Raw genomic sequence first — 25064 nt, forward strand, 5'->3', positions numbered from 1 at the left:
GCCGATCGTTGTCGCTCAAGAGTTGTGAAAGCGCGCAAGTTATTGAAGGTCCAGGCCGCAAAGGCGGAGAAAGGTGGGCGATGTCATTCCCGATCGCCGAGAAAAAAAGCTGTCCGATCAATTCCTCTCCGCAGACCAAACTACTCCTCTACACACCCCCAAAGCTCTTTCAATTGAGTCTTATTTTACTCCTAGTCTACTGGGATAATTTAAGCGACGTGAGTTTCCCGGGAACGTTGGCCCCCGATCTCAGACTTGACCATTGTGGACTAATTTGCATCCCACCATTAGACCTGCGGACAGAGCACCTGACGAGCTTGCTCTTTGAGGCATACCCTCGCTTTCTAATACCTCTTACATCTCTACCCGATCTAACCCGACAAAATGCCTCTCGATACATCCACAACGTATCCTTTGACCAAGCTGCGCCTTGATGGTCGCCGCTGGAATGAGTTGCGCCTCATCCAAGCGCAGATCTCGACCAACCCCGCCAGCTCCGGCTCTTCATACTTGTCCATGGGTAATACATCGATTATGTGTTCCGTTCATGGTCCGGCCGAAGGTCGTCGTGGTGATGCCAGTGGTGCTGCAGGCGGCGCGGGTGCCATCGTCGAGGTGGACGTGAACGTCGCTGGGTTTGCTGGCGTGGATCGCAAGCGGAGGGCTGGAGGAAGTGACAAGTAAGATCAGAACCTTGAATGGGGAGCCTTTTGCTATATTTATGCTCGCCATGGATTTATTGGAGCCATTGAGTGCTAATCCACCGGTTGGCAGACAATCTTCGAGAATCGCAACAACCCTACGCTCAGCCTTCCAATCGCACCTGCACACCTACCTCTACCCGCACAGCACGATAAGCATTCATGTCTCTGTTCTCTCTGCCGATGGATCTCTACTCGCTGCGGCGATCAACGCCTGCACCCTGGCCCTCGTGGACGCCGGTATTCCCATGCCCGGTCTTCTCACCAGCTGCACAGCTGGCATGAGTGGCAGCGCATCCACACCGCGGGACCCTCGAAATGATGAGCTCGACCCGTTGCTCGATTTGTCGCTTCCCGAAGAGCAGGAACTACCTGTATTGACCGTGGGTACTACGACCTGTGTACCTGTGGGGGAGAACAACATGGACGAGGAGGAGGGAGAAATGAAGGTGGCTGTATTGACTATGGACTCGAAGCTGCACTGTACCTATATCGACACGATGTTGGCCGTGGGTATTGACGGGTGCAACCAGATCCGAGAACTGTTGGAGGGAGTGATCAAAGGGTCAAGTCGGGCCTGAATACGATAAGAACCTGATACCCATGCACTTTTTGGCGTTCATTTGGTGTTGAGGAGATTTCCCAATGTTGAGTTCCTGCATGTTGAATACTGAATATTGAATATTGGATATTTTGGATTGCAAAAAATAGGAGTTTGTTTAGTTCCACATTGGGCAAAGTGTAGGAATTTGCTCAATTGTGCTCGTTTCCCAATCCATCGGCGGTTTCCATCGGAAGGTTGGAAATGTGCTCACTCGCCCAGAAAGGGCAATCGAGCTTGTGAACGCCTGATTTTTGTTTCTCCAAATTTCTTCTCGTCCTACCTCTTCCCTTCTTCTCTCCTCCCCTCGTCTTCGTCTTTCTGCTTCTTTGTACAACCGCGACACGATCAGCGAAAACTGGAGACATCGTCGTCCCTTGCACAACCCTCCGCTTTCATCCTTCGGCTTCTCCAAATATCAATTTGACCTCTCAAGTCGCTTCGATGGAGTCCATGACGATGACCACAATTCCCAGTGCTTTGGGAGCCATGAATACCGGCTCTATGAGTATGCCAACCATGGCATCAAACGCGTCAAGCGCGAGCCCGATGCCGACCATGCCCAGCATGGAGGGTATGGACATGAGCTGCCGAATCTCGGTTTGTATACTATCATGCCATTCATTAGATCTGTCTTGGGACGAGACTAATGGAAAACTGGCAGATGCTCTGGAACTGGTACACTATTGATGCCTGTAAGATGTTGTCTTCTCCTTCGTCCCAGTCAACGCTGCAGCTTGATACTAACTAGTCTTGGGTGTATAGGCTTCCTGTCCAGCACCTGGCATATCCGTTCTCGTGGCATGTTCGCAGGCTCCTGCATCGGCACCATCCTTCTCGTTCTTTGCTTGGAGTTCCTCCGTCGCATGGGCCGTGAGTATGATGCGTTTATCCTGCGCCGAGCTCGCCTGCAACAGAAGTACTCCATGACCCTGGCCAAGCAAGCACAGAAAAAAGGAACGGCTTCCAACGACAACAACCGAGATTGCCCTTGCAATTGTCCACAAAATGACGACCCGATCACTACTGGGCCTGGTATGGAGTCCTCGAATGCAAAGTTCGTCGGTTCAAACGATGTTACGTCTGTGGCTCCGGAAGGTGTGAACTCGGTTGATGGCGATGTGGCCGGTCACAAGAACTATGATACTCTTCCACCATATCGTCCTTCTCCATTTGAGCAAGTGATTCGCGCGCTATTCCACATGGTTCAGTTTGCCGTGGCGTACTTCATCATGCTCTTGGCGATGTATTACAATGGCTACATCATCATCTGCATCTTCATCGGAGCGTTCCTGGGTGCTCTCATCTTCTCGTGGGAGCCTCTGTCTCTGTCCAAGGAGTAAGTTGTCTTCGTCTCTCTCCTGCTGCCGTCCTTTACAACCGAAGGCTTCCAGATGGAAATCTGCTAATCAAGGTTTCACACTCTTACAGAAACGATGCATGCCAAGTCACCAAGTGCTGTGGCTGAACTTGACCAACTCCACGCTTCGGTCATCCTGATGGCACACCGACGGAAAGACAACTTGCTGAAGAAATGAATCAGGAAAGGGCTTCATAATATGGAAGTATTGAACATTCGATATTTGTTTGGGCATCATTTAGGTACACATCAGCCTTATCTTCTTCGCTCTCAACACTTCTGGCCAGGTATACATGTTGCTATTCAGGCCAGTTTCCTGTCTCTTAGCCCATATCGTCTCAATGATGGATTTAGCCACAGACGCATTCACAAGTCCAGTTGCTGTAAAACAAGTATCGAACCACCGCGAGAAAAATGCTTGAGAGTTCAAGTCCACCGCTTCGCATGCAGCGATAAATGCAGGCCATATCAGTGTAGCCATACTTTCGCCGCTCTGGCCAGCTTCGTCCTGCTGAATGCTCGTGAGGAATGAGCACACAGAATTGACTTCTCGCTGGAGCATAGTAGCATCAAGGTCGTATATTCGCCGGTGGAAGAAAATAAGAAGGGCAGTGTACATCGCTTGAGCTCTCGGATTATCTGCTTCCCTCTCAGAGTCATAGTCGTATGTAAATCCTGACGTGCACGATGATGAAAGGATGTTGATTCCCTTCTCCAGCGTCTTAGCCCGCAACCAGAAGTCTCTGAGGTTAAGGCCGCCACTCGTACTCTGATATAGCATGGAAAAGTCCCGCTCGTTGGCAAGTCGGATCACCTGCGACAGGAGCATAAGAAAACTCTCTGCGACACCGTACATCTCCGGAAAAAGTGTTAAGCTCCAACGGCCAGGAATAGCCAGATGAAGGTCCCGTTGTGCCACACTGGGATCCTTCTCCTCGGCCAGAATATTATCGGAGAAAATGATATCGGAACTGATTCGGAATTCTGCGCTGGGTGCATCCTCTTCTGTAGATATACTGGTATTGGCAAGCCTTTCGCTTAACCCGTCGGCGATGCATGTAGTTTCGGCCATGATGCGCATGTATGCGTAGCAATGATGAAGGGATCTTCGTTTCTGGGAGATTGTTGACTTTCCGAACCCGTGGATTGAGATGAATTTCTCTGCTTGCACTAGGCATGATCGACGCTTGTCTGAATCTCCATTTAACATCTGCAGTTCGAGATTCTTATCAGTTTCGACTTCCCATCGGTATCAATGTAGGAAAGGGTGAATAACATACATAAGCAGAGGAAAGACTCAGTATCGCCATAAGAATCTCCTTATACTTGTTCTTCTTGACGCCTGGAATGCGATTCTCTTCCACGCATTTCATGAAATGACTCTCAGCTTTCTGCAAATATGAATTTCCCATCTTGATCCAGTGGTCAATACGCATAACTGAGTTTTGACCTAAATGAAAAGCACTTGTACTGAGTAGTGCATTCAATAAAGCCAGCCGAGCATGATTTGCGCTCCCACTCATCGTAAGCTCGCCCAGTGTATTGACTGCGTACGGCATCATCAAGCTTAGCCAAGCGCCTTCTTGGCCATGGCCTAAGGGGGAGATTAAATGTACTATCCTGTCTTTGTAGTATGACAGAATAGACCATGCTTCATGATTGTCATTGAAGAGGGAAGGATGGGAAACAATTTGTGACCGGGGGCTATCGCTGACTACTTCGATTGGTTCTGTGACTGGTGAAATCAATTCGAGTAGCCATGACTCGTCGACTGGTAGATCGTTGGAGACGTCGAGAAGACTAGAAAATAGATCGATCTCCTCTTCTTGTCCAAGTATCTCATCGAGTTCGGCCAGCCAATCTCTGGGTGAAGGAGTGGTTTCGTCGGTATCCAGATCTGGAACATCCGTTTCGATGACTCGGGATAGCCTCGAGACACCAAAGGGTCCATGGAAAAATGAGAATGGCGTTGTCACATCCGAACAATGATCGAATCTTTCAAGGTCAAGGAGCGCTTGCGTAGGATTGTGATCGGGGACTGATTCGATAACTTCGTTGCTCATGCGTTGACGTTCTGTGTCTGTGTATAGTCGTGTTAGGTGTACTATTTAAGGATGAAGAGGATATTCACCTGTGAAGATCGCTTGCCGATGCTTTGCTGCGTTTTCGGCACTTAGTCTGCGAACACCTTGCTTACTGTCGATAAATGTTAATGTGAACTGTTGGTCCAAGCACTTTGGGCCCGAATCTGACGGCTGTGCTAGTCGAATTGACTGATCATGTAATGTGGATGGTGAAAACATAGTAGAGAGATCGATGTGGCTATAGATGCATACAGGTTGAGCTCTTGAAATTGGTAAAAGATTCCTTGTCATTCAGAGAAAGAGAGAAAGTCGAGTAGCTGCTTCTCTTGTTGAGGGGGTTGCTCGCTCGTAATGCAGTTGTTATCACTCCCAAAAAGGGATGCGATTCCGAGCCGGATATAATTGGTCAGATCATATTTCAACCAACCCAGTCCTTTGAGTTAGCAACGCATAGACATGCTCCTACGGGCTAAGTTTTATGGCACTGCGAGATTTGGTATTCTTGGTACGTCTACCGGATGTCGAGGAAAAGAATCATTGTTCACCGAATCGAGTGCAGATTTGAGGAAGCAGACAATGACTTTATACCACGGATTATTACTGAAATTATGAAAGTAAGAGGATGACGCAAGGTGCCCGGAGATGTAGAAAGAGGTTTCGAAAGACGTGTCAAAACAGGTTAACCTCGATTGAAGCTTGAATAAGTATTCGTGTTGATACCCATCGGCGGGGTCGTCGGAAAGACCTACTATTTTTGCGGGTTGGCTTTCCACGTCCCGTTTGGGTATGTGCTCTAAATTAATTGCTTTTGTAACACCTTATCAGGCTTTCTAGAGTAGCCGAGGTAACTTGATCCGATGTATAATATATTGATTCATGATTGTGAAGAGCTCGGTTAGTAGGTGCTGTCGATCTCAACCGAGTCGCAGTTTCCCATCGAGCTCTATTTCCTCAAGTCCCGTCCCAGAGAAAGTGAAACAGAAGGCTGCAGCGGGTTGTTCCTATCATTGACGACTATACGCAGCCAGCCTGGAATGATTGAACGCTCATCGCGCTAAAAACTTCCTGGAGATCAATTGGTTCCGGCTGTTTGAGGTTACAAGCATGGCCTTCGTTCTCAACCGCCGCAGAGATCTGTTGCACCAACCACAAAACTGACCAACGAGAAGACTTTGCGTTGCCCTGAGATGATGTGATACTTTGCGGTCATCAATTTGACAGTTATCCATCTTTCTTGCACAGGAAGAGACCTTCTCCAATTAAGTGTTTGATTCTCTCATATAGAAGACAGCGATCGCCCACCAACTACAACAGGCTCGATTTAGACCACTTCGGGGGTTGTAATTGTTATAGCAAACGAAAAGCATCATCTTCTCATCACTATTCAAAAGATTCTAGATCGGCAAGCATCGGACAAGCAAGGTACCAGAATTATCAAATGTAGCCTGTAGGAGACGTCCATGCCTTGGCCCAAGGAGCGAAATGACGAGTACCCGGAAGAGCGAGGTATTCTCAAACTCTGGCTGTTCGAGGCGGCAGTAGAGGGCGTTTGCAATAGGGACTAACTCGCCATGGAGTAGCTCATTTTCGTTAGTCGTTACACCCTTAAGAGATGTAAGTTTGATATGAGAACGAGTAGTCTACGGATCCTCAAAATCGTCAAGCCATTGATGAGTGGAATCAGTGTGCCATGTCGGAAGATCCTGGGGCTTTGAATGCCCAACTGTAATACCGGATAGCATTCCTGTTGGAGTGTCGCAGAAAGAGTCCTCGGCCCTGCTAGCAATTAGCGACTGATAATTAATCAAGCATAGAACACGGCAAAACTCACTTGATATTATCCCAATGTGAACGGTCTGTTATTGAGAATCTCGATCTCGATCTCGATCTCCCGATCTTCCTCTCGGAGTTTGACACGAAGATGTCAAGATAGTCTACAATTTGACCAGCTCTCAGCCACGACTTGACACTCTCCGGGACATCCTGTGGGATGTCATAAAAAGTGTTTTGAACTGAGTCATGCAGCGAAGTTCATCCTAATTAAGGTAATTTTTTGTCGAGTTTGTATGTGTTAAGCTCTTTCTCTGGGAGTGGTTGGAAGAGACAGGCTTCGGAATCGGTGAAGTTGTGATCCTCTGGATCGATGGGTTGGATGGATACTCGGAATTGGGCAAGCCCAGTGTGAGTATACGCGGGTTTGGACCGAGAATGGAGCTAGTGATCGAGGGATCGTACTGCTTGCTTGTACATCTCTCTCAGTCGAGCGCGTTCCTGTGAGTCAACCGGGGAATAAGCCATGGTGAAGGACGACGATATTGTTGAGATTTAAAGAAGGTAGAGACAGAGATAGGATGTTGGGCTTAAAAGCTGGAAGTGAATATGTGTGGGTAAGACTGATGAAAGAGGGAGGCATAAAGTATAACTTTGTAGTACAGATGGAAGGAAGCCTGGGACCCCGTTGATGGTCACGTCATTCGCAGAATACTGACCGAAATGCATCGCAAACCCAAAAAGACACAAGATATTTACTAGTTGAAGGATTGTCTTCCTCCTTTATAGCATCAAGAATTGATGATCTACTCCGTACAATGTCTGCTAAAAGTGCCCCACTTTTTTCCAAACTTGAATCCGACGTTACCCCTCCTCCTCGATCCGAGTCTTACAATTGAAGGGAGCTTCAACGAATAGACCAACACAATCGAATACTCTACGAGAGCTACAAGGAATAAAAATAGTTGGGATTCCCTACATTGGGGAGCATGCATGACTAGCTTGGTAGACTGTCTAGATCACACCGCGCAAAAAGGGAAAGCCACCAAGAACGGCCAATCCAGCCCGCCCCCACTATTTTTCGTTGAGGGAGACCCCACGCTGAAAGAAGGGACTCTGCCACCAAAACTCAACTCAAATCATGAAAGATCGAGTAGTTTAAGCCTCACCGCAGTTGACGATGGTGGGCTTGGTAGCGGAGCGGACAGAGCCGGAGGAGGAGCCGAGGGCCTCGAGCTCCTTCACGACCTGCATGGAAGCGTCATCGGCGACCTCGCCGAAGACGACGTGCTTGCCATCGAGCCAAGAGGTGACAACGGTGGTGATGAAGAACTGGGAGCCGTTGCTGTAGAAGAGAAAAAAGACCCACCGTTAGTAACAATCCAGGTGAAAACTTAAAGGCCAGTAGAGACTTACGTGTTGGGGCCAGCGTTGGCCATGGACAGGAGGCCGGGGCGGCTGTGCTTGAACTTGAAGTTCTCATCGGGGAACTTCTCGCCGTAGATGGAGCGACCACCGGTGCCCTATTCCGGAAGATGGGAGTTAGTGAGGAGTCCATGGAACAAGGTCATTTCCCTCAAGGGAAAGCTGACGAGGTAGCAACAGCAACACAGGACCCTAGGGAACTCACGTTGTGGCGGGTGAAGTCACCACCCTGCAGCATGAACTGGGGGATGATACGGTGGAAGCCGGAGCCCTTGTAGCCCTGACCCTCGGGGAGCTTGCAGAGCTCACGGAAGTTCTTGGCGGTCTTGGGGACATCAGCCTCGTAGAGGGTGAAGTTGATGCGGCCAACCTTGGCTAGAAGAGGAAGTCAGCATCAGGGTCAATGGCAAGGCTGGTCATCGTAATAGAGACTCTCATGGAGATGAAATGGGATGAACGGGCTCAATTGAAGGCTGGAGGGGATGGTTGTGTAGGGATATGGAGGGGTCAAAGAGTTGGTACCCCTCCATCAACCCGGCCATCTCTCAAACCGCGAGGAACAGGTATGGCATTGAAGGGAGGGAAAAGAATGAAACTTACGGGTGCTGGAGCCCACAGGGGCGTACTGGACCTCGAAGAAAGCCTTGGTGTTTCCGGACATGATTGCGGATGATGTGAATGATCGGTAGGCAAAAGGATGGAAGGAGCAAGAAGAAGAAAAGAGGGAGAGTGGGGTTGACTTGAGGCGGCAAAACATGGTGAGGGGCAGAGGGCGGAGCGGGACAACTCGGGTGCCGGGCTGCAAGCGGATTAGTTACTGCTGCGAGGAGCCACTTAGACCAGAGACGCAAGAAAGAAGAAGAAACTAAATGCGGAAATGGGACGCCGAGGGGTAACATTTGGTGGCCTCGTAGCCTTGTGGCCTGACAGCCTGAGGTGTCATCCCCATCTTGAAGTCATCGCAAGGGAGGACCAGGACAAACATCCATGACCTCCGGGCGACAGAAGCCCTGGAGAAAAAGACCCAGAGAGACCCAAAGAGGACCTCAATGGTCTCCCTTAACTGTATAAAAGAGATTCACGTACCAATTTAATGTACAGATGATAAAGGTCGCAAAGACTCGAAGCTTTAGGGGGAAAAATTGGAAGCTCGTCGTGAAAAAGCTCCCAAAGCTTCACGATTACATAATCCCGGGAACGCCCTTCCGCCACGGCCGGAACTGGAGAATAATGGAGAATGGAGAGAATGGAGAGAATGGAGATGGTCCTTGCGGAGTGCTCCGTACAATCTAGGGAGTGCTAGGTTTTAGTACTGTACGGAGTAGATCAACAGCCATTACTTGATTGATAGACCATGGGTGCTAAAATATTGTATTTTTCGTCCTGATTGCGATTGATTTCTCTCTAGACCAGTATGACTAGTCCCTTGCCTCGTTCCCATTTAGAACCTTGAGTAAACATTCAATTACGGTTAAGGTAAATACAGCAGAAACCGCTCTCTTCTTATCATCTACAACATGTAACATCTTTGCCGAGACTGCAGTATGTATTGATAGTGGAATTTCTGGGAGTTTTCATCTAATATCACGAGATAGCGTAGCTTTGGTGGTCACCATATGAGCTGCAACCTTGGTTCGGTCCGGGGATCAGCAAAGATACCTAGGAGCGGTCAGTGACTAGCTAGTTTTCTCCATTAGAACCGAGAGTCTTTGATAATGTAGACACCCGCGGTAAAAAAAAGTCCAGATCGTAAAGACTCATGAAGAACCATGTAATCTTGCTTACTCCTAAAGGGTCTACGATGATGAAAGTGGCTCACCGCAATCACGAACACGTTCTACCGCCTTCCCACCGATCCGATCCCAATCCCGATGTGGGCAGGCTGAAGGTTCCGGAGGGGCCACGGTGCCCCTCCAAATTTACAATCAACATTGCAACTCAATCAGTTCCTTGAGTAAACACAAATCCTGTCTTCGTCAGCAAGTCTGAGTGTTACGTGACCGACCAATTGAAGTGACCAACCCACCATCAGACAGACACAACCTCACCGCGACACTCACAATCATGGCGGACCAAGCTCAACCACTCGGTGGTCCAAAAGGTATGCATCACTCCCCCAGAAATCAACAACTAGCTAAACCACTAACAAACATCCCCAGTCTGGACCACCCTCATCACCAACACAGACTATCTATCCGGCCTCTTAACCCTAGACTACTCTCTCAAAAAGGTCAACTCCAAGTATCCCCTCATAGCCCTCTACACAGACTCCTTCCCAGCAGAGGGCCACGCCGCCCTCGATGCGAGGGGAATCCTAAAACGACACGTGCCCTACTTGCTCCCGTCAGTCTCAAAGGATTACGCCAATGACGTGCGTTTCTACGACTGCTGGAGCAAATTGACCCCGTTCTCGCTCGTCGAGTATGACCGCGTCGTCCAGCTGGATAGCGACATGGTCGCGCTCCAGAATATGGATGAACTGATGGATCTCGAACTGGATGCGCCTGAGTTGGCGGGGACGGGAGATCGGGTTTTTGCCGCGAGTCATGCTTGTGTTTGTAATCCGTTGCAGAAGGCCCATTATCCCAAGGATTGGTATGATGAACTAGCTTCCAGATTCTGATGTGTTGAATGAATGGTATACTAACGCTGTGACAGGATCCCGGCCAATTGCGCCTTTACCAGCCAGCACGATGACCCCGTCACCGCGCAGACGGTCGGTGCTCCGTCAACCGCGGGCTTGGGTATTCCCAACGGTGGTCTGCAGGTAGTGAATCCCTCCCAAGGAACCTATGACAAGATCAGTGCGCAGCTCGCTTCTTCCACGGCGTCGAGCTATGATTTCGCCGATCAATCGCTCCTGGGCGATGTCTTTCACGGTCGATGGGTTGCTATCCCGTATATTTACAATGCGCTGAAGACTCTGCGGTGGAAGGGTGTTCATGATGCGATTTGGCGGGATGAGAATGTTAAGAATGTGCATTATATTCTTAGTCCGAAGCCGTGGGATGAATGGGCGGCTAAGCAGAAGGGCGAGGATGATTCTCAGAAGAGCCAGGATCCGTCCCATGCTTGGTGGATTGATTTGAATGAAGAGCGGTTGAAGGTGGAAGAGGGGAAAGGTCTGAAGGATCAGTTCTAGGTTGAGGGAGTTGAGGGCTCTGGACAGAGGGCTGTGACCAATGGTGGTATTTAGACTTGTCAAACGTTATTGTATCCTGTTTAACGAATGTAATTACCTTTTTCAGAAGCTTCACTAATATGTCTTGTCTACTATGTCTTCTCTAGGAAGTAGCAGCTTCATGTTGTCGATCTCCTTCCTTCTGAGGGCAGGAGAAAACGACTGGTAAAGTCTCTCGATACATGACACCTGGCATAGCCACATTCAACGAGATCCTCCGCAAAGGCAACAATATACTCTACACATCTCATTCCACTCCCAACATCAAAAACCCAAAAAATCTAAAAATGATATAAATCATGATGATAAGATTACAGTACTATCTCCCATAACCAAAGACCAGGAAAATAAAAGGAAAAAAGTCACATAACCGCCACAAATCCAGGTTGACGACTATGCCACACATATCAGGACATCATTTCGACATTGTCGGCTTGTTGCCACAGATGATAGTCGCTTAAAAGCAAGAGACAGAAATAAAAACGAAGAAAAGAGGAAGAAGTTGAATAAAGTGTGCCAAATGATATGTTTGAGAAAGAGAAGTGGCAAGGTAGATGCAAAGGGGCTGTGCGATTAGCACGGCGCTCGTTTATGAGAGAGAGAATTGAAAAAAAAGACGAGAGGTGTCAAATGCTGAAGGTTTTGTAGAAGGGAAGTGAATCATCACCGGAAGTCGTCATCGTGGTCTCCTTGTGCTAACAATTCCAGACGCTGGACGAGGTCCTGGGCATGACGGGCTGTTTCGAAGGCAATAGGTGGTAGCTGGTTGGTGATCTCGCGTAGGTGCTCGGGGCTGGTTACATCATGTCCCTCGGCGGCGATACGCATCAAGCGGTCGCGGCATTGATCCAGGTTATGGATCACTTGCTCGGATGCCTCGCGCAAGGCAGCATCGCCGCTACGGTCGTGGATCATGTTCTCTGTGGAAGAGACCACGTTTGCGACGATGTCTCCGATGGCAGAAACGTATGTCTGGACCGTGTCCATGCCGTGCTCGGCGCGGATGCTAGCTACCAGAGCCTGGATGGATTGGACCATGCTATCAGTCTGGTCCTCAACGTATAACTGTAAGATAGAACGAGTCAGTAATTATCCAGATGAGAGTTAAATCGGCGAACGGAATTTTACCTTTAGCTCCTGGAGCTCGTGGTCCCCTTGAGGAGCCCCGTAGTTATATCCATTGCCATTCGTCAGGCCACTCTGCATCGCAGGGTGTGACTGATCAGGAGGACTCAAAACGCTATACTCGGAATTGTTGCTCTGCCGCCTCTGGCTAGCCGTGGTGCTGAAGTAGTCCGGGAACTTCTCCTGCGAGAGATCCTCGTCATCCTCCTCCAGTCCATCAGCAGGTGATGCCTGGATCTTAACAGCGCGAATCAATTCAACGACAGCAGTACAAAGATGCGAGGCAGCTGCATCCAACAGAGAAACTGGCGACAAACCGCTGGAGGTAGCAAAGTTACGAGCGGCAGTAATCATGTTGTTGGCAGTGGCAGCCACGCGACCCTTGGCCTTGATGCGAAGAGTAGCCGTGCCATCAATCGGAGGGGGAGCGAGGTCCACATCTTGAATCATATGACGAACAGCCACAATTACAGACTTGACTTGGTGTGACACCTGCTGGGGATCCTCGAAGCGAGCGATGCGGAGCAACTCGTCAATCGACATCTGGAACTTGGTAACATGGATGTCCTTGACCACGCCATCAGGCTGCACAAGTTCGTGCTCCTGCGCCATGATGTTCCTAGCATCAGGTCGATGATCAGCAAAGCCGCCAGACGATGTGCGAAGCTGACGCAACTGGGATTTCGCCTTGGCATAACGGTTCTTCCACTCGTTCAGCTCAGATTCGAGCCTATGAACATCCGTGGACAACTGCTCTTCACGCTCCCAATTCGAATGGCTCTGGGCAGTGAGGGTCTTCATCTCCATGAGGAACGCAGAGGCCTCGCGACGGACCTCTGCAGTGACTTGCTGCTGCTGCAGCAGCTCCACTTGCAGGCTCTGATGCTTGGTCTCCAATTCAGAATAGCGAGCTTCCAGGGCAGAATCTGTTGCACTCTGACTAGCTTCTTCAAGCTGATTGCGAAGCTCGCGTTCCATGTTGTCGTGGTCCGCCCGTACCCTATCAAGCTCCAGCTGGAGCGAGCTGTTCAAATCCTCTGCCTTGGAAACCTTGCTTTCCAGATCCTGTCGCAAATCTTCCCATTCCTGACGTTCGCTGTGGCTGATCGCAGATTGGTCTGCGTCTGACGATCGAGCAATCTCCTCGTCCTTCGCGCGAAGCTGTTCCTCCAATTTTTCAACCTTGTCTTGCAGTGCCGAGACTTGCGACTGGCTCTCCAGTAGCAGTCTTCGCTCACTGTCCCCGAGGGTCGTCGTAGTACCCCGTCTGCTCAGGACAGCATCCAGAGCAAAAGCATCACTTCGAGCGTCATCGTCGTCGTCCCCTCCCATATCATCACTATCCTCCACCATCGTACTCTTATTAGGGACCATGGTGTTACTCTGGAAAGCTCGCGGGAACGGCCCATCTCCATTCATCCCTGCTGGTGGACCCCCGAGAGAACCCTGTCGCGGCGGGAATGGGCTGCCAGGAGGACCACCAGAAGGATAGCCCCGGCCCATCTGAGGAGGACCCCGCGACTGGGACCTTCTGGCACCAGGAGGGGGTGGCCGCCCGCGGCCAGTAAAGTGCGGGAACCGACGCTCCAACTCGCAAAACACGTCGGTCGCTAGGTCTCGGAAACGTAGATGTTGAAGGGAGGCGAGCTTCTGCCGGGCGTGGTTGCGCTTCTCGTGAAAGTCTTTGCGGGGAGGAAGGAAGGAAGGCACGTCGGGACGGGGAGGTCGACCTGGCGGAGGCATAGCCTGCTGGCGACGAACCAATTCATCGTAGACGTCGGTACTCAATTCATGGAACTGGGTAGCGGAAAGTCGGAGAAGCTTGTCACGGGCTTTGTTCGATCGGCCGTTCAACCGGTCCTCGCGCATCGAGGCATCGAGAAACCGTCTCAAAGTCACATAGTGTTGGTGCAGAATCTCCTCCATCTGTCGGCCTCGTCGGCCACCATCGCGCTGGCCATCGCCGCCGAGTGTACCGACGCTGGATCGTGCGGCTACCGAACTGGGTGGTGAAGGATTGCCGCTGCCGGGAGGTCCAATGCTGCTGGGACTCAAAGGAGCGCTGGGACCGCCGGAGGTTGGAGGCGTGGCTAGATTGCCTCGTGAGGAAACTGTCGGCGAGAAGGGCGGGTCCGACTTTTGATACTGGTTGAGGCCGGACCAGTCGCTGCCATCAACGGAGACAGGCGACATGGCTCCGGAATGGCCATTCATATCAGGGCCGCAGGGAATGCAAGTTGGCTCCTCCGGCCGAGGTGAGGATTATTCGATGATCGCGAAAGGAGAATGTCGGATCCTTTCTCCGGGTTCTTGCAAGGAGGTTGGGTCACACAACCGTTGAACGCCTCTACCGTCGTCACTGCACACGGTCGTGGTCCACAGTAGTTGTCTCTCCTCCACACTGCGATCTGAAACCTGAGGAGCCGCCGAGGAAGGGGGGTGGGGGGAGGATCCGACCGAATGAGGAGAGAATCGAAGGATAAAGAAAAATAAAGACTCGATCCCGTCGAGAGAGGGGGTCCTGGTCCGAAGGAGTGAAGGACTGGACGGAAGGGGTTGTGCCAAAATAAATCAAGGAGACAAGGATAAGTCGTAAGGAGGAGGAAAAGAGAGCCAAAGTGTGCCTAGTTCATGTCCGTTGACTCCGGAGTTTCCTTTTTACCTGGGAACTAACCACAGTTCGCAGCTCCCCTTACGGGCTGTACCTTATTACATTACAGTCGTAGTCTTCCTTACTCCGTCCACTACTGGTGCAGAATTGCCCCGTCAATGGTCGATACCGAGGACGGATTCCTTCTCCTTGAATATTTCATACATACTGTACCACCAATTGCATACAGTGACAAGTGAGCCTTCAGGAACCATTGGGAAACACTTTAGTGGAACGAATTGGTGATATCACATCATCGGGATGATATCAATTTTTCCAATCTTCGAACCTTCAGGACATTCTAGCTTCGATAGATCTATAAACTTTTCCCTCCCGCTCTCGCTCGTGCCGTTTCGCCTTCTTCACTCGATCCGTCACAAACTAAAGAAGAGAAGAGAATGGCACAAGGAAACAAAAAGAAGGAAAAAGCAAGTTACGGCATTCTGTAAATACAATACCGACTCTGTATGTACCGAACCCTCCGGTGCCAAGACTCGAGTACTCAAGCCACACAGGGGCTGAAATCCCAATCACTGACTGCGCCTTCCTTCAGCCTGCAGCCTGCAGAATCCCGGCCAGTAGTTTACTCCAAACATACGAGGATTTCTCATGCCGTGTTTCTCATTATCATAAGCTATTCTACCAGAAATTACACGTTGTTCATGAGAAGCTAAGCTAAGTGGCCACTAGGTCAAGGGGAAGCCCTAACTGACGGTCAATTCAGGAGTCGTCAGTCTAGACCTTTTTGGCCCCCCAGAACGAACCCACCCAGTTGAAGAACACACTAACGCCGTCCGGGCGCGGTATTGCTGGTGTATTGTTCGGTAAATTTTATGCTCATTGTATCATTCACACTATTCCCCATCAGTCACAGTCAAACCCAACATCCATGCCTCCTGGGTGCTGTACAAGGTCCTCAAGGCTCAGGGCCGCCCTGAATAATGACTAGTACACACAGTCTACTCTCCCCAGTCTACCTACTCCTCTAGAAATCATCATCACGGTTCACACAAAAGATTGATTAAAAGGAATATTGATTTGAACCCAAAATACACGTTTCATAGGCCATGATCGGCCGACATATCTATCCGGAAACACTAAGTACAAAATGTAGAACAGGAGCGTAGCTCATATCCGCTGAGTAGCGGTTTTACCCAAGGGTTACCCTCCAAGGGGAAGGTCCCGTGAAAAGGAGCCGAGGATCAATTGATCCATTGGCAGAGGTACCATCACAGGTAAATTTCCTCGCACGTCCCTCGTATAATAGGTCCCGAGAGGGACCAGTCACCGGGGATGAGGAATTTGATGCAATGCTTTAAAGATGTGAGGGAAAAAAGAAAGGCAAGACGATGTGCTTGCCTGACAGTCTACATCAGGATGGTATCATGAGGGTGTCATGGGTCGCGGGACGATATACAGAGACTCATTACCGCAGGCCAGATGGGAGTGGTCGCGGTCTCTTTATTTAGAGGTCATGGACAGGCCACGGGTAGCGCCCACGGCAGCGGACACGGGGGTCGAGGACCGGGTAGGCGCCGCACTGCGGTTGTGCGCCATGTGGGCCCTGACAAGGTGGCCGGCGGCGAGCGCAGCGCACAGGCTGAGCTCACCAGCCAGGACGGAGGCCGCGATAATGCGGGACAGCTGGCGGGCGTTCTCACCAGGGGTGGTGGGGTGAGCACCACGGACACCGAGCATCTCAAGCATGGCCGATTGCGCCTCAAGGATGGTACCACCACCGATGGTGCCGACCTCAATAGAGGGCATGGAGACGGCAATCTGGAGATCACCATTGCGGCTGTTGTAATATGGTTAGAATTGCCAGTCAAAGGTAGTTGTGAGGGATAAAGGGGTGAAAACTTACTTCTTCATGGTCGTGATACAACTGCTGCTTTCCACGTTCTGGGCGGGATCTTGACCAGTAGCCAGGAAGATAGCAGAGACGATGTTGGAAGCGTGAGCGTTGAAGCCACCCAAGCTGCCAGCCATGGCGGAACCGATCAGGTTCTTGCTGATGTTCAGCTCCACCAGGGCTTCGACATCACTCTTGAGGACGCTCTTGACAACGTCACCAGGGATGATAGCCTCGGCAACCACGGACTTGCCACGACCATCGGTCCAGTTGATAGCAGCCGACTTCTTGTCGGTACAGAAGTTACCGGAGAGCGAGATAATTGACATATCATCGAAACCACATTCCTTGGACATGACATCAAGAGCCTTCTCACAGCCCTTGGAGATCATGTTCATACCCATGGCGTCACCAGTGGTGGTCTTGAAACGGATGTAGAGGTAGGTACCAGCAAGAGCAGTCTTCAGACTCTGGAGACGAGCAAAACGACTCGTAGAGTTGAAAGCAGCAGTGATGATGCTCTTACCCTCTTCCGAGTCGATCCAGACCTTGGCGGCGGCGGCCCGAGCCAGGGTAGGGAAAGTAACACAAGGACCACGAGTCATGCCATCGCCGGTCAGAACAGTGACAGCACCACCGCCAGCGTTGATAGCCTTGGAACCACGGCTAGTACTGGCAACCAGGACACCTTCGGTGGTAGCCATGGGGATGAAGTAGTTCTGACCATCAATGTTGATGGGACCGGCAACACCAAGAGGGAGAGGCAAGTAACCGATAACGTTCTCACAGCAAGCGCCATGGACCAGACCGTAGTTGTAGTGCTCGAAGGGAAGCTTGGAGGTCTCCAGGGAGCTAGTGGTAGCGGAGGTGGCAGGGGTACGGGCGACAACAGCTCGGCGAATCTTGACCGCACGAGTGAAGGCATCCACGCGGCTCATCAACTCCTCGTTTTCCATAGTCTTTTCCAAAGCATAACCAGGGAGCTTGCCCTTGAGAGACAGAGCAATGAGCTCCTCATCCTTCAAGAAGGGGGCACGCTTCTGCTTGAGCATAACTTCACATTCCTCCATTGTCCGGGTGGACTCTTCCTCGTTGGGCTCGAACTTGGGGTAGACCTTAGGGGCCACAGGCTCCTTGGGGGCATCGATGACGGGCTCGGGCTCCTTGATGCTCCAGCGAGCAGCGTTAAAGAGATAACCGTTGAGAATGATGCTGAGAGTCAGGGCAGCGATGATCCACTTGCTGATGATGGGATCCTCCACACTCTTGAGCAGGCTCTCGAGGACCTTGCCACCAACTGCATCCAGGAACTGATCGGAGTATTCAATATCGAAGGAGCCAGAATCCTCGTTAGGCGCGTAGTGGACAGAGGGGTACTCCAGCTTGTACTTGACGGGCGGGATGATAGTAACCATAGTCTCCTGCTTCTGGCTCTTGGCGGCCACGTAAACAGCGTCGAGACCGTTCTCAGCAACCTTGAAGGGATCAATGGGGGCGGGAGCCATGACGTTGGACAAGCGGGAGATCAGGGCGCCATTTCCAGTGTTACGGAAGGGAATGGCGGACAGGTTCACGACATTGATCAGAATCAAACCACCAACCATGAGGATCTTGAAACGGCGCACATTGCTGGACTTGATCTTACGACCGAAGATGCTGGTGTCACCCTCGCTGCCGTCCGAACCAGCGGTGGGCCAGTCGTTGCTAGAGGCGACGTTCTCAGCGACACTGTGAGTGATACCATCCTCCTCCAGGGCCTTGCGCAGTGCAACATGGCGCTTGATGCGAGTAATCTCCAACTTGATGCACAGGATAGTGGTGTAGAAGGTGAAGAGCAGAACACAGTCGAAGAACAGGATCCAGGCCGCGAGGAAGCAGAACTGCTGGAGACCGCCCTGGACACCAGAGGCGGCACCCATAGCCAACAGACCGATCTCAATGCAGTAGTGCTGAATAATCTCGAAGCCCTGAGCCTTGATAGCCGTAGCAATTGAGTCCTGAATGGAACCAGGGGTGCTTGAGGTCAGGGGACGGGGGGCAGCACCGGGGCGGGGACGACGGTTGTCAACGGAAGCTTTCAGAACAGCGCGAGTAAACATGATAGGCTTCTCAAAGCCAATGGTCACAACCAGGAATGGGAGACCCTCGGAAAGCAGGAGAAGGTTGATCTGGACACCAAGCTTGGTAGTAACCAAAAGACCAAACAGGAAAGCAAAAGATCCAGAGAAGAGCACAGTAGCGGCCAGCCAGAAGTTAGATCCCAGACGACGCATAGAGAAGAAGAGAGACACGAAGCTCAAGTGCATCGAGAGGTAACCAAGAGCCATGATGACAATGTCAATGGTCTCGGCATGCTTGATAATATCCACAAACGAGCTCCACGCATCAGTAATCCAGAGCTTGAGGGCAGTTCGGGATCCGGTGGCACCGCGAGCGGCCTTCATAATCCATTTCTTTGACTCCTCTTCCTCCTCCTCGGCGGATGGGTTAGGGATCTCCTGTACGGCTCTCAAGAAGTCGGGGACTTGTTCAAACGGCACGGTATACGCGAGAGAGGAATCGTGGGAGAAGGGCGAGAACAAGTTGGGGGTATGCGGGACAGGGTGGGCGGAAACATTGGCAGGGACTGGAACGTCCTCAACCGCTGGAGCGGTAGACGCCGACTTGAAGTTGGAATCGGGGAAAATGAAGGTTGTCAGGGCGAGGTGACGAGCCGCAGGCTGCTCAATCTGCTGGTATGAAGAAGAGTCATTGTTAGAATGGACGTTCTCTCGAAACGGGGGGGGGGGGGGGGAATGTGCTTACAGTCGAGTCGACCCAAGAATCCTCGGCCTGCCACTTCCACGCAGTTGATTCGCCGAGGCGCAGATTACGACTGCCTTGGAGGAGCGTATCGACATCGACTTGTCCCGCAACATTGCGAGGATTACGCGCAGTGTCCAGCAGGCTGCCCTCGAGCAGACCGACGTAGGTAGTGCTGGCGAGCAGCGCAATCACCACAATGGTGTGGATAGGGTGCACACAGGCACGGCGAGATATGCATTGGAGACCGGAAGTGACCTGACGGCGAATCCAGCTTGGTTCCGCATCCTGATCAGCCTCGGTGGCGCGCAATCTCTTGGAGATAAATGAGGTAGCCATTATGGCAGGGGAGAGTCGGTGAAGCGGTGTAAGACGACCTGTTGAAGGCGTTGAGAGGGTTGAGACGGTCCGCAGGGGCCAAGGCCTGCGAGAATTACCGCCGTAGTGCTCTTTGTTTCGACCAAAACCGACGCGCTGGACAGGTAGAGGATCTCAAAAGGGTTGAAGTCCTAGATCGAGGGCCGCATGTGGCTCACGAGGCGGTGTTCTTCAGGCACTAAGAGATTCCCACTTGGGGACTTTTTTTGCACTTCAAGTCAGCGAACCACACCGGGGTCGATATGAGGGTGAATCGTATGTACCAGAGAAACAAGAGAGTAAAAAAGAGGACGAGAACACTCCGTCCAAGCAATTGGATTGTCACGGTGGGTAAGAAGAGTACGGGGACCCCCTGAAGGCTGCAAAATACTCGAGCTCCGGGCCCGCGCCGATGGAATTAAGTATCGCCGACAACGGGTCTCGCCAAGCCACGCCAGTTAGTGTTAGTATAGTGGGGAAAAAAAAAAAAAAAAAGAGAGAAAAGTTAGGGAGGCAAAGAAGAACCCGAACAGGGGAAAAAGGAGTTAGAGGAAGCACTATGAACACAGTACTGAAAGTGCTGACGATGTTCCGAGAAAGAGGAGGGGGATACTCGCTAATATTTAGTTCAACGTCTAGCAAAGAAAGTAGAGAACAATCGAACAGAACAATGAGTCCCAAAGTTTCCCAATCGAGGCAGACCAACCCTAAACCCGGGGGAAAAGGAGCACTGAACTACGCCCCCATAGACGGGACTTTGGACTCTATTACTGGGTTATGAGCTCATCAATTAGCTCTACTGAATTATTTAGTGCCTGCCACTTCTGTTGAAATTACAGTTCTTAAATGATTCTATTTCATCGAGGGAGTTTGTATAGAAAAGAAAAGTGGTTGCAACGTGATCGCAACGTGATCAGTTCTGAAATCCGGTTAACGTGCAACAAGCAACTTGGAAACGGCACTTTACCAACGTGCATCTGGCAGCGATCCTCCCGATCAGTCACCGAATCACCAATGACAAGAATTGCCGACCCCTGCTGCTGATGCTGCACAGACACGGATGGATCTTAGCTTGGGTGATCGGATGACGGAACATATACCCGTACAGTACTCCGTAGTAGCAGCACACCCTACAGCCCCAACCCACTGACAAGTTGGCTTAGCTACAGATTCCCGATACTACTTTACTGCCTATACAGCATACATTCGAGGATTGTGGCTGCCTATAAGCAACTACACAGCCACTCTTACGGTTTTACCCAATTTTTCCCCGAAGCCCGGTTATCGCGGATTTCGGGGTTGAAGGTGTTGTCTACACTACGTCCATCATACCAGCAGCCCTTCGTTATTCCCGTACCAACGTCTCTGCCAGAGACATGCAATATTACCGAAATCCAAGATTTGTGGGTGCGACTCGGGTTTTCGATGGTCGATCAGCGCAGTCTCCACTTGGCCCTGGTGCTTCCAGGGTTTACCTAGTCCCCTTGCAATCAAAGCGTTCGCGGGAATCGCCTCACGATCAGTCCACGTCAGCGAGGTTCCCGTTTCCATACCGCTGACCCTCCCAATGAAGAAAAAGCCCTCATCAAAATGTCCGAGAATCACCATTCCGACAACCGGACGTGTGGCAGTCGACATGCTCTTTTCTCGTTGGACAGACCTAAATGGAAACCCACCCGGTGGAGCTGACGGAGAAATCAGATAAAAATCAGATAACTCAAGTCAAATCATTCTTCGTCTTGTCGCCGGCGGCCCCGCGACTTCTATCCACTATGAGATTCGGTTACCGAGCTTGCCAAGCGTCGAGAGGGATGAAAAATCCGAGATAAGATGTATTTCCGACTACGGAAACATCCGAGCATGGTCTGTCTTCCGGTCTGTTTGTCATAATGCCTCAATAATGGGCATGCTGCGCGTTGTTCCACTGGTATCCACTGGACTCGGAGATGGTTTAGTATGATCCTGCATGGATAAGGCTGCAGAAGATCTAGTCCAGCGTTGTGGACTATGATGTTCTGTCGGGCATCCATTGGTGTTGGCTCGGGAAGCGGTGTACTAAGAATTCCCAAGTTGCTGTGCATCGAGCAATCATAATAGTAGTATAATAATGGTACGTAGGGTCGTTAGGTAGGTAGGTGTGGATATATACTGGATGTCTATCGACTGTTCTACTTACAAGTATAGGTGTTTACCCAGTGTGATCATGTTCTTACCGCTACGGTTGTTTGGCCCCAGTATATACTCCGTACTTCCATCAAAACTGTACAAATCTAGCGGCCGGTTAAATCAGGGATTGCAGAAAATGCGCATGTCACCTCAGACCCAAGCACTGCTAAAAGACAAAGCCAATTTCTGTGAAATTAGTCAAGCCTAATTTTACCTACAATGCAGGACATCCGCTGCTGCAGAAACAGCAGGATCCCGCCTCCCTGAGAGGGCGAGGCGCTAAGAGAGCCTCTTCACTGGGCCAATGAACGTAGCCGCCGCGCTCGTTTCCCTGCAGACTTGCAACACCTGCAGAAGGATTCTCGACGCGATATCCCATACTCCCATTGCAGCTACGGATATAGTACAGCTAGATAACTATCTTAGCGCCAGGAGGTTCCGAGATCGTCTCAGGGTCTGAAGAATATCTCCGCTGCCTCCCCATCGTGAGGCAGCCTCCGTCGCCTTTGCAACCATCTCGTCCAATCATCCCCCCTCTTGGCTCCGATCCTTTGGCACTTGAGCAAAAATTAGGCTCGCATGACAGTCCGTGGCTAAAGATCGATCGTTTCAACTGTGGCGTCGAGTCCTGCTTCAGGCTTGAGCTTGCTTTGTTTGTCTCCCCTAATTAGGCGCGACGATGGCTCTCGCCAAAGCCGGTCCTCCTATATTTGTCACAATGACCGTCCCTGTTATATCTGGCCCTCGCCCGCTGGATGGTCAAGTCAGGCTGCCATTGTCGCCTTCTTTGTGTTTAACCCCGCGTAGCCTGGTGCCTTGAGACAAGTCTACCTTGGAACAGGTCCTTTGATCTGGCGACTTCCATTGTCTTCCCTTGTTGCCCAAGTCCAGTATGGGTTGGTGTGAATGCCTAGACTATCCCTTTCATCAGATCCTATTCTTCTCCCGTTTTGCGATCCCCCTGTTCTATAAGAGCATTCATCCACCTCTCCGGGACACAAAGTAACAGTCCAATCCTCCCATCCAAGACAACAGTCTAAGAACACTGTCTTGATATCCCATTCATTCTTCTTTGATACTCAACACTTTGACTTTATCCTCTGAGAACACATTCTTGCTCAAAGAGCATCATCCCCGGGACTACACACTCTCTACCAACCAACTCATACCTTGACAAATTTGGCAAGATGCGACCAATACCGCTTCAAGTGTACTTCTTTCTTCTCTTCTCCGCAAAAAACATCAACGCCCATAGCTGGGTGGAACAACTATCCGTCATCGCCCCAAATGGGACATTCGTGGGTGCTCCAGGGTATCCACGAGGGAATGTCCTTCGCACCGCCTCCGACTTCAGCGATACCAAAATGACCTACCTGATCCCCCCATCCAGTCGAGCCAACGTAACCCTGGTCTTACCCACCGACAAACTGTGCAAAGACACCCAACAAGAGCAAACTCAGACTGCCGGAAGCGCCCGACTGCAGGCCAGTGCGGGCGATGCAGTTGCACTTCGTTATCAGGAAAACGGTCACGTCACACTCCCCTGGAACCAACCTGGAAAGCCCGCCAATCGTGGAAGTGTCTACGTGTACGGAACAACACAACCCAAAGTGGGCGAGAAAATCCTTGACGTCCACGGAGTCTGGACCAGCGATGGCACTGGTGGTGATGGACGAGGCGTGCTGCTGTCCAAACAAAATTTCGATGATGGTCGTTGCTACCAGGTCAACAGCGGCAATATCTCGCAGGCTCGTCAGAAGGAGTATGTGCACCAGGCTAATCAACTCATGGGTGCGGATATGTGGTGCCAGCAGGATATCAAGCTACCCTCGACTGCCCCGTCAGGCAAGCTGTATACACTCTACTGGGTGTGGGACTGGCCCACCCTCCCTGGCGTCGATCCAACTTACCCAAATGGTAAAACAGAGATCTACACCACTTGTATGGATGTGGATGTAGTGGCATCTACATCGCAGAAGAATGGGAATACTCAGGAGGAGTATGCCACCGGTCAGGATCTCAACAAGGCTGCTATTCCGTCCGAGTTTGACAATCTTGACGATGTCCCCGAGGCGACTGCAACAACTGCTCATCCATCTTCAATTACATCTTCGTCAATCTCAGATATGCCCGAATCTACATCCACCTTGTATCTCACGACGACAGAGGTGGTTCGAATCTTCACTGTGACCGCTTGGAGAACCACTGAGAAGACCGTCACTGTGGGTGGGTGTGAGGCGACTCCCACCTGGACTCCACGCCGCAAAAGATTGATGAGAAAGGATTGGTTGGCATAAATTGTTACAAACAAGAGAAAAAAAGAAAAAGAGCAACTCGATGCAATGTCAGTGTATACTTAGTTAGATCTACTTTGATACCCAGATGGCAATTTCATTATCTTTCCGTCTAGACAATTGACTCCATAATTTATCTATGACTGTCACTGTCCATTACATGCCAGTATACAAACATAAATATTCGAGTTCTATTCTAGTTCATTTATCCACCCTATATGGTAGTAGATACTGTGTAATTTCCCAAAACGGCCAAGCCCGCGATCTGAAACACACTAGCACGTGACGCTGACCTAAGCCCCTCGAAGCTTCAATTCCACCGGCGGGTCGTCGAACGAATGCGAGCGGGAATCTTTAGTCTCTTTACTCTGTTCTGCGTCAAACTTGTCTGCTGCTTGGGAGACCTGGTTGTGGTTGAATTGCTGCTCATCCTACTACTACTGTTGCCTCTGCCAAAAACCACCTCAGTCGGCCTGTGCTGATCATTGATCCTCAAGGATACACTACTGTACAGAAGGTATGCCCCCAATGCCCCATCTCCGGCCCTCCAAGAAACCACAGAGGATCCGAAGCCCCCTGGCCCATATCCAATACCCCGTGGATGCGACCAGAACCAGCGAATTTCAGTATAACTTCGTCGAGACGATCGAGTCCTTCATTTTCCTTCCTCTCTCGCATAAGCGCTGGGCCCGGGTT

General features: G+C 50.8%; 10 protein-coding genes across 10 annotated transcripts; 4 read left to right on the plus strand and 6 right to left on the minus strand.

Moving 5' to 3' along the window:
• Nucleotides 1–384: 384 nt before the first annotated feature.
• N7473_007481 (exosome non-catalytic core subunit SKI6) lies at nucleotides 385–1282 on the plus strand (the record flags this gene model as incomplete). The annotated part of the gene is made up of 2 exons (XM_057153421.1): nucleotides 385–680; nucleotides 775–1282. The coding sequence occupies 2 exons, from the start codon at nucleotides 385–387 to the stop codon at nucleotides 1280–1282; spliced, it is 804 nt and encodes a 267-aa protein (XP_057007759.1).
• Nucleotides 1283–1821: 539 nt separating this feature from the next.
• N7473_007482 (high-affinity Cu transporter CTR3) lies at nucleotides 1822–2770 on the plus strand (the record flags this gene model as incomplete). Its single annotated transcript, XM_057153422.1, has 4 exons — nucleotides 1822–1902; nucleotides 1967–1997; nucleotides 2068–2641; nucleotides 2734–2770. The coding sequence occupies 4 exons, from the start codon at nucleotides 1822–1824 to the stop codon at nucleotides 2768–2770; spliced, it is 723 nt and encodes a 240-aa protein (XP_057007760.1).
• Nucleotides 2771–2900: 130 nt separating this feature from the next.
• Nucleotides 2901–4965, minus strand: N7473_007483 (fungal specific transcription factor domain-containing protein; the record flags this gene model as incomplete). The annotated part of the gene is made up of 3 exons (XM_057153423.1): nucleotides 2901–3872; nucleotides 3943–4766; nucleotides 4794–4965. The coding sequence occupies 3 exons, from the start codon at nucleotides 4963–4965 to the stop codon at nucleotides 2901–2903; spliced, it is 1968 nt and encodes a 655-aa protein (XP_057007761.1).
• A 1421-nt stretch (nucleotides 4966–6386) lies between these two features.
• N7473_007484 (uncharacterized protein) lies at nucleotides 6387–7044 on the minus strand (the record flags this gene model as incomplete). Its single annotated transcript, XM_057153424.1, has 4 exons — nucleotides 6387–6522; nucleotides 6578–6729; nucleotides 6852–6980; nucleotides 7030–7044. 4 exons carry the CDS (start codon nucleotides 7042–7044, stop codon nucleotides 6387–6389), a joined length of 432 nt encoding a protein of 143 aa, XP_057007762.1.
• A 434-nt stretch (nucleotides 7045–7478) lies between these two features.
• On the minus strand, nucleotides 7479–9205 carry cyp4 (peptidyl-prolyl cis-trans isomerase). The gene is made up of 5 exons (XM_057153425.1): nucleotides 9028–9205; nucleotides 8542–8740; nucleotides 8147–8316; nucleotides 7933–8039; nucleotides 7479–7861 (listed from the first exon to the last, which is right to left on the minus strand). Exons 2-5 carry the CDS (start codon nucleotides 8696–8698, stop codon nucleotides 7675–7677), a joined length of 621 nt encoding a protein of 206 aa, XP_057007763.1. The 5' UTR covers nucleotides 8699–8740; nucleotides 9028–9205; the 3' UTR covers nucleotides 7479–7674.
• An 800-nt stretch (nucleotides 9206–10005) lies between these two features.
• On the plus strand, nucleotides 10006–11083 carry N7473_007486 (glycosyltransferase family 8 protein; the record flags this gene model as incomplete). Its single annotated transcript, XM_057153426.1, has 3 exons — nucleotides 10006–10042; nucleotides 10101–10536; nucleotides 10600–11083. 3 exons carry the CDS (start codon nucleotides 10006–10008, stop codon nucleotides 11081–11083), a joined length of 957 nt encoding a protein of 318 aa, XP_057007764.1.
• Nucleotides 11084–11785: 702 nt separating this feature from the next.
• Nucleotides 11786–14461, minus strand: N7473_007487 (putative cell polarity protein; the record flags this gene model as incomplete). Its single annotated transcript, XM_057153427.1, has 2 exons — nucleotides 11786–12187; nucleotides 12251–14461. 2 exons carry the CDS (start codon nucleotides 14459–14461, stop codon nucleotides 11786–11788), a joined length of 2613 nt encoding a protein of 870 aa, XP_057007765.1.
• A 1454-nt stretch (nucleotides 14462–15915) lies between these two features.
• Nucleotides 15916–20269, minus strand: hmg1 (HMG-CoA reductase). The gene is made up of 4 exons (XM_057153428.1): nucleotides 20193–20269; nucleotides 19555–20129; nucleotides 16762–19481; nucleotides 15916–16695 (listed from the first exon to the last, which is right to left on the minus strand). The coding sequence occupies exons 2-4, from the start codon at nucleotides 19888–19890 to the stop codon at nucleotides 16359–16361; spliced, it is 3393 nt and encodes a 1130-aa protein (XP_057007766.1). The 5' UTR covers nucleotides 19891–20129; nucleotides 20193–20269; the 3' UTR covers nucleotides 15916–16358.
• A 965-nt stretch (nucleotides 20270–21234) lies between these two features.
• On the minus strand, nucleotides 21235–21546 carry N7473_007489 (uncharacterized protein; the record flags this gene model as incomplete). Its single annotated transcript, XM_057153429.1, has 1 exon — nucleotides 21235–21546. The coding sequence occupies one exon, from the start codon at nucleotides 21544–21546 to the stop codon at nucleotides 21235–21237; it is 312 nt and encodes a 103-aa protein (XP_057007767.1).
• Nucleotides 21547–23261: 1715 nt separating this feature from the next.
• N7473_007490 (uncharacterized protein) lies at nucleotides 23262–24371 on the plus strand (the record flags this gene model as incomplete). Its single annotated transcript, XM_057153430.1, has 1 exon — nucleotides 23262–24371. One exon carries the CDS (start codon nucleotides 23262–23264, stop codon nucleotides 24369–24371), a length of 1110 nt encoding a protein of 369 aa, XP_057007768.1.
• Between the last annotated feature and the right edge of the window lie 693 nt (nucleotides 24372–25064).

The sequence above is a fragment of the Penicillium subrubescens genome (assembly GCF_028828155.1).
Source record: "Penicillium subrubescens strain IBT 31985 chromosome Unknown utg000005l_segment0_segment0, whole genome shotgun sequence".
Taxonomy (NCBI): Eukaryota; Fungi; Ascomycota; class Eurotiomycetes; order Eurotiales; family Aspergillaceae; genus Penicillium; species Penicillium subrubescens.

Excerpts from the sequence above, each read along its gene's own strand:
- cyp4 (XM_057153425.1), bottom strand. The coding sequence starts at position 8,698 with ATGTTTTGCCGCCTCAAGTCAACCCCACTCTCCCTCTTTTCTTCTTCT. Across the intron at positions 8,040-8,146 it reads GTGACTTCACCCGCCACAAC|GGCACCGGTGGTCGCTCCAT; the intron begins GTGAGTTCCCTA and ends CTTCCGGAATAG. Across the intron at positions 7,862-7,932 it reads GCCAACGCTGGCCCCAACAC|CAACGGCTCCCAGTTCTTCA; the intron begins GTAAGTCTCTAC and ends TCTCTTCTACAG.
- hmg1 (XM_057153428.1), bottom strand. The coding sequence starts at position 19,890 with ATGGCTACCTCATTTATCTCCAAGAGATTGCGCGCCACCGAGGCTGAT. Across the intron at positions 19,482-19,554 it reads ATTCTTGGGTCGACTCGACT|CAGATTGAGCAGCCTGCGGC; the intron begins GTAAGCACATTC and ends TCTTCATACCAG. Across the intron at positions 16,696-16,761 it reads TGTATCACGACCATGAAGAA|CCGCAATGGTGATCTCCAGA; the intron begins GTAAGTTTTCAC and ends ATATTACAACAG.